Raw genomic sequence first — 7,010 nt, forward strand, 5'->3', positions numbered from 1 at the left:
AAAAAAAAAAAAAAAAAAGAATATCTTTGTGTCTATATATAGTCCTGTCCTCTGGCAGTGTTGCTACAAAACAGATTCCTAGAAATGGAACCCGGGCAAATGGTATCTTGATCCAATAGTATGTGCATTTTAATGTTTGCTTAACAGTAGTGTTGAATTGTACTCTAAAAGTTTGATCACTATAATTCTAAACTAATTTGGGGTACAAAAATTAGATTATTTTAAACATGAAATAATTGTGGGTCATAAAAATTAATACATGTTTGGTTTTCACACAAGTCTTTTGCATTTCTCCTCCTTCTGCCAAAAGGACCCTAGCTCAGTGTACATTTCTTATAGTTATAACTATAACTCAGGCAACCTATCTATTAAATAACTGAGTTGTCACAGTAAACCTATAAGCAGAATCCTGCTCCACGTGTAGGCTGGTTATCTTTTCCTTCTCTAACATTAGCCATGTATTTTGTGGAACATGGATTCTAGGAAAATAATGTACAATATACCTGTTAGCATATGCAGATATGCACTGCATTTGGAAAAGAGCAGTGAATTCTATTGACTATTTCAGTGGTTCTCAGCTGTTAACATGCATGTGGAACACCTGAAGCTTGGTAGAAATATCAATTCCCAGGTCCACAACTAAAAATTCTGACGTGAGTGGCTTAAACAATCATTGCTTATAATTTGAGTACAGGTGGATTACATTTTGGGAAATAACTTGGTTACTGGTTAAGAGCAAAGTCTGTAGTTACATCAAAATCTAGTTTTGGAACTCAGTTGTGCCGCTTACTTGCTGTGTGATCTTGGGCAATTTGCTTAACCTCTCTGAGCCCCAGCCCCAGTTCACGCTTCTGTCAAATGAAAATATTAATAGTACTTAAACTATACTATTTCATTGTGAGGAGCAAATGAACACGGCAGAAAAAGCACTCAGCCTGGAGTAAGTCTCAGATATGTTAGTAACCGTTATTCAGAAAGTTTGATTTATCGTAAATATGTATTATGAATACTCTTCTTAATGGTATCCATTCATGTACATTATGATTTGATTCATAAAATAGTCGTAATTTAAATGTTCTGGAAATGTGGCTCCAGAGTGTTGACTGGAAAAAATGCACAACCTAAAAGTTAAGAGTTAAGTTTTATTGGTAGACAAAACTGAGCACTTAAGCCCGGGACACAACACCTCAGATAACTCTGAGGGACTGCTCTGAAGAGGCAAGAGGGGAGCCGGGATTTATAGGAGTTTTTGCAACAAAGACCAGGTAGTCGGAACATCAAAAGATTACTGTTAATTAAAGAAAACCAGCTATCTCTGGTTAAGGAATTTAGTGCTTTTGTATGTATGGGAAGATGCAGGAGCCTGGGCTCACTGAAATCATTCTTTTGATATGAACCTCAGCTATCTGGGGCCAGTATCCTGTGTTTTCTCATCCTGAGTCTCCTCAGGATGCACCATTGGGGGTGGCAGCAGCAGCTGACTGCTAGATGGTGGGCAACCTGTTTCTATCCCGAATTACCTCAGGGCTTACCTCCGGGGGGTGGCTGTAAGGTGATGGCTTGATGGCTGCAACATTCTCTGTTTACTGATACAGCAGGCAACATTTTTCATTCACAAGTGTAAAGCAGAGTAGCTCTGTGGTAGCCCCCTTCCATCTCTCCCAATTTTCCTCCATTTCCCATCTTCCTATTCTTTAACCTACTATTCCTTTCAACCTGTGGTTCCTTTTTTTAATTAATTTTTTTATTGGAGTATAGTTGATTTACAATGTTGTGTTGGTTTCTGCTGTATGGCAAAGTGAATCAGCCGTACGTATACACATATCCACTCTCTTCTAGACTCCATTCCCATATAGGACATTACAGAGCACCAAATGGAGTTCCCTGTGCTATACAGTAGGTTCTTATTAGTTATCTTTTATATATAGTAGTGTGTATATGTCAATCCCAATCTCCCAATTTATCCCCCTCTTCCCCGTTGGTAACCATAAGTTTGTTTTCTATATCTGTGACTCAATTTCTGTTTTGTAAATAGGTTCATTTGTACCATTTTTCTAGATTCCACATACAAGCGATATCATGATATTTGTCTTTCAGAGAAAGTCAGCCAGTGATTCTGATTTGCCAGATAAACAAAACCAAACTCAATGCCAGTTTACTTTTCAAAAGAGCGTCTTTATTATTTCGCTTTGCTGAACACAGCGCTGAACGGAAACATCCAATACACGATTGTCAGTCTGGTGGCATTGGCACCATCTCTGCGTAGGACAAGATGCCGACAGTCAATTGTCAGCAGAGTGCAAGTGAATGGGGAGGGGAAGGTCTGTGAAAAGGTGTCTTGGGACCTCTTGGAGCACACAGTCCCAGACACAGTGGGACACTGAAATTAAATTACAAAAATGAAATATTAATATTATATATAAATAAGTTGCAATCTAAGTTAGGAGCGAGTCCTGGAGTGTTGCTGTTTGGAAACAAGCAGCACACAGGAGAGGTAGCTGTGGAGGTGACAGGGATATTTCCAAGGCTCAGACCCCTGCTGCCCAGTCGGGCCACTGGGGTCACTGGGTTCCTCAAAACTTCCAGGCCACTTAGGCATTCACCTCCAGGTCAGTGATGTATTCCTGGACCCAGGACAGAGCTGCCGGCCTCTTTTGGTTTGGAAGCTTTCGAGAAGGACAAAAGAATTACACACTGAGGAATCCAGCAGGGGGATCCTGGGCGCCCTGTGGCCCCTCCACCCCTCTTTTCTGGGAGGCCCAGGGCCTGCCACTCCCTCGGGGACCCTCTGCCTACCTCAGTCCAGAGAGACGCTCTCCCTGACTCAGGGGGCCCCGCAGAGGATGCAGCCTCCTCCTCCCCCTCCCTCCCTCTGGGCTGGCCCATCACCCCCTGACTCTGCAAGCCTGGCCAGGTCAGGTCACAGCTCAGAGACCTGGGTCCTATATACTTGATAGGCCCCGGAGGGCTGGGCTTGCCAGGATGGCGCCCCTGGCCTGTCTGTGCCCTTGGGTTCTGACCCCCATCCAACATCCCATCTCCGCAGAGGTGTGTGGGAAGACTGGCACTTACATGACACCGGGCTTGGAGCGCTGGCTGCTGGTCTCAAAATAGTCAGCTACGAATTTGCGAGGAAGCTGCCAGGCAGTGTAAGAGAAGCAGCAGACCGTTAGGGTGTCAGCCTCAACTGTGGAGGAAGGGCCAGAATGAGGCTGAGTCATAGTTCAGAACAGGATGAGGAAGACTCGGAAGGAGAGAGACAGTCTGGCTTAGGGCACAGACTGGGAGACAGGTCACTGGAAGGCGCTGGGCATTTTCCCCTAGAAATATCCCTGTCTCTGTCCTTGTTTCTGTCTGCATACTTCTTTTTTTTTTTTTTTTTTTTCTTGCGTTATGCGGGCCTCTCACTGTTGTGGCCTCTCCCATTTGCGGAGCACAGGCTCCGGACGCGCAGGCTCAGCGGCCATGGCTCACGGGCCCAGCCGCTCCGGGGCATGTGGGATCTTCCCGAAACGGGGCACGAACCCGCGTCTCCTGCATCGGCAGGCGGACTCTCAAGCACTGCGCCACCAGGGAAGCCCTCTGTCTGCATACTTCTTTATTTTTGACTCTTCACTGTGGGCTCTCTCTTTCTCTGTGTGCTCTAGACATCCAAACAGACTGTTCTTATCACATCTCCCTTCAGGAAATTGTTTCTGGTTCAAGAAGTCACACCCCAGCAAAAGAAAAACCTTGGACAGCTCTCATGAGACATCCAAGGGACAAACTCTTGGGAGGACCTAGGGTGAGTTACTGCAAGACTGACACCATGGGCGGTAACCAGATTTGGATTCTGCCTCTTGCCAACTCTTTTGTTTAGGTCCCCATTTTACCATCTGTAAAATGGGACTGTAACTCCCCAACCCTGGCTCCAGATCTGAGGACCCCTTTATAACGGTAAAAATTAAAATCTTGAAGAGAAAGGCCAAAATGTTTCATAACCCTTTAAGAAGATCTTTATTTTCTCTTGGGGGCTCTCAAGGCCAAGTAAAGTTTGGTGTGGGGACCCCTACAGCTACTGCACAGACTCACATGGTGCCGAGAGGACCTGGCTGCAGAGGGCCGTGGGGCAGAGGAGGACAGCGAGGGCAGCTGTGGGCACCTTCATGATGCTGAGCAGACAGAGTGTGGCCTTGAGTGTGGGACTGGGTGCTCGCTGCTGCCTGCGTCCTTCTTTAGTGAGAGGCCATCTCCCCAGCTCTTTATAGGCAGCCCTGATGGATGGGGAAATGGAATCTAGGAGTGAGGAAGGAAATTTTTAAGCATAGTGATGCTTTCACACTGTTTCATAACTCAGGGTCCGTGGCAACCACAGGGACTCAGGATATCCAAGAATAGCTGCTGTCAGCTACAAGTCTCAGCCTGCAACACATGACTTGTTCTGGTTTCATGTGAGGAAATGGTTTCCCCTGTGAGCAGCGGCAGAGGGGTGTGTGTCCACCCAGGGCTATTCTCAGCCGGTCCCTTCCCCTCACGACTTTTCCAGAAGAGCTGAAACTGCTGTGTTTCCACAGAGCTGAAACTGCTGTGTTTTCCCAGCTGCTCTAACCACAAGGATAGGGCAGGTGTGATACTGCCCTGGAGGGTGGCACAAGCTTCCCTTGGATGCAAGGGACTGAATCAAGGAATCCACGCTAGGGGACTAGGAAGCATGAGGTCATGTTTCTGTCATGTGTCCATTCATCAGTCACCGAGTGACCAGGGGCACTTGGTTAAACACTAATTGAAAATCATAAAGAACATTAGATGCGGGTGTTAATATGTCAGAAGCCTAAAAACATTTATACCCACTAACCTAGAGATTGCATTTCTAGGAAAGAGTTCTAAAGAAACAGGCTCAAATATGGAGGCATCTTCAGGCAGGAAGGTGCTGACCCAGCAACATTTATAACTCTAAATAAGGAAACCTAAATTTTCCTCTATCAGGGAATGATAAAGTCCGTTATGATATATCCACTGGCATGTTTGTTATTAAGCCCTTAACCTAAATGAAGTAGTAGAAATACAATCATAACATCAGTTGTCAAAAAGTAAGAAAAAATTGTACCAACTGTATAAGATGAATTATACAAATATATATGTGTGTATATACACGTATATGATAAATATTGTAACCATAAATTGTGTGTGTGTATACACACACAGATATATGGTCTAGACATGGAAAAAATAAAAAACATTGGAAATAAATGCCCAAAGCATCATTAGTACTTAACGTTGTGTGACAGATGAATGGGCGATTTTGTTTTCCTTTTTTTCTGGAATTTTCTCTTTTTTTATTTTGGAGTAAGAATGTATTACCTTCCTGGTCAGCCCACAGATTTATGAACACATTCTGTCTTAAAACATTTCCAACACCACCAGTTGGAAGGTAGGTTGTTGGCAATTGTTTAATTTGAAAGAATTTTTGGATAAATATACTAAGGTTTCTTTCGAATGGCCTTTGCTAAAATGAAGTCTTGATTTCGATTTCTCTGAACTATTTTGAGGAGCCTGTAAGATATTTACATAAGTAATGCCAAATTCGGAGCAGTGTTCCTTTCCTATTCTTTTCAACTCATAATTTCAGTGGTGTGAAAGAGTCTACTTTCAGATGTATATATTTTCTTTTCCATCCTTTATTATTTATTATTACAGAATCCTTTATTATTTATTATTACAGAATTAGTGGGCATAAATCACATTTTACATTGAGAAATAGATTTGGTTCTTTCTAGTGATCTTTTAAAAAATGTTATTGAATTATAGCTGATTTACAATATTGTGTTAATTTCTGCTGTACAGCAAAGTGATTGTTATACACACACACACACATATATATATATATGTTCTTTTGAATTATGGTTTATCCTTTCTAATGATCTTTACCCTCTGGGTGCCCCCAGTCTAGTAGGAGCAGGTAGAGTATAAACAGGTAACCACAGCACTTAACAGAAACTGCTAAGATTCTTAGGAGAAAAATAAATGAAAGCTCAGAATGTGAGGAAGAGGGAGTCATGGTCTCCCTTGGGAGGATAGAGAAAGGCGTCACGGAAGGGATGGAATTTTGATTGCGTCTTAAAAGAGACACAGGATTTGAACATATATAGATGGTGTGGCAGTAGATGGCTTGGCCCGCTAATGCAGAGTCACAGGTGTGAAATTGCTGGGTCAGAGGGAGGAGTGAGTCCTTCAGAGTAGCTGCACAGCGGAGGGGCAAATATGGATGAAGATGCTGCATTAGGACCAAACCAAGAGGGTTTTGAATTCCCCCAAAAGGAGTTAGAACAATGGAGGAGATAAGGCATAAGCAAAGTGAGACCACACCTGAGGAATTCTGTCCTTCCTGTGTCCGTAGAGTTACCTCTCTTAAAACACATAGGCTGTGTTTCCATCCCATCCCTATGATTGCTAATGCTGGTCCGAGGGAGGTGCAGCAAAGGCAGGCTTTGGGGCAATGGCAGGTTTCACTGGGGCTGTAGCATCCAGCTGTCTTCCTTTGTTACTGTCAATTCCAGAAAATGGAGTCTATCATTTGCTTCACTGGAAACTCTAGGTCACAGACAATGCCTCCTCCTCATGTCCACCCACTCTGCCCCAGCCCTCAATCGATACCCCGAATTGAATTCCCTCATTTACTTCTCGGGGGAACCCCCTTCACACTCGTGATTTAGTTTCTGAGAGCAGGCATCTCTGAGTTTGAGGAGGTTGAGAAGAAGGAAGTGGAAACTGCTGAATCAATCACGTTTCTGATAATGGACTTGATTATTTACCTCTGCCATTAAAGCACTTTCCGCATTGTGTGATAGTTATCTTTGTAATTGTCTCTTCAAAAACCTAGACCTCGGGGCTTCCCTGGTGGCGCAGTGGTTGAGAGTCCGCCTGCCGATGCAGGGGATACGGGTTCGTGCCCCGGTCTGGGAAGATCCCACATGCCGTGGAGCGGCTGGGCCCGTGAGCCATGGCCGCTGAGCCTGCTCGTCCGGAGCCTG

General features: G+C 44.2%; 1 protein-coding gene across 1 annotated transcript; it reads right to left on the reverse strand.

The window, feature by feature from the left end:
* Nucleotides 1–2,591: 2,591 nt before the first annotated feature.
* Nucleotides 2,592–4,147, reverse strand: LOC103089296 (C-C motif chemokine 3). The gene is given in 4 exon segments (XM_007472100.1): nucleotides 2,592–2,635; nucleotides 2,638–2,666; nucleotides 3,073–3,187; nucleotides 4,072–4,147. Coding segments are annotated over 4 exon segments (264 nt in total).
* Between the last annotated feature and the right edge of the window lie 2,863 nt (nucleotides 4,148–7,010).

The sequence above is a fragment of the Lipotes vexillifer genome, unplaced genomic scaffold (genome assembly GCF_000442215.2).
Source record: "Lipotes vexillifer unplaced genomic scaffold, Lipotes_vexillifer_v1.1 scaffold1252, whole genome shotgun sequence".
Lineage (NCBI taxonomy): Eukaryota > Metazoa > Chordata > Mammalia > Artiodactyla > Lipotidae > Lipotes > Lipotes vexillifer.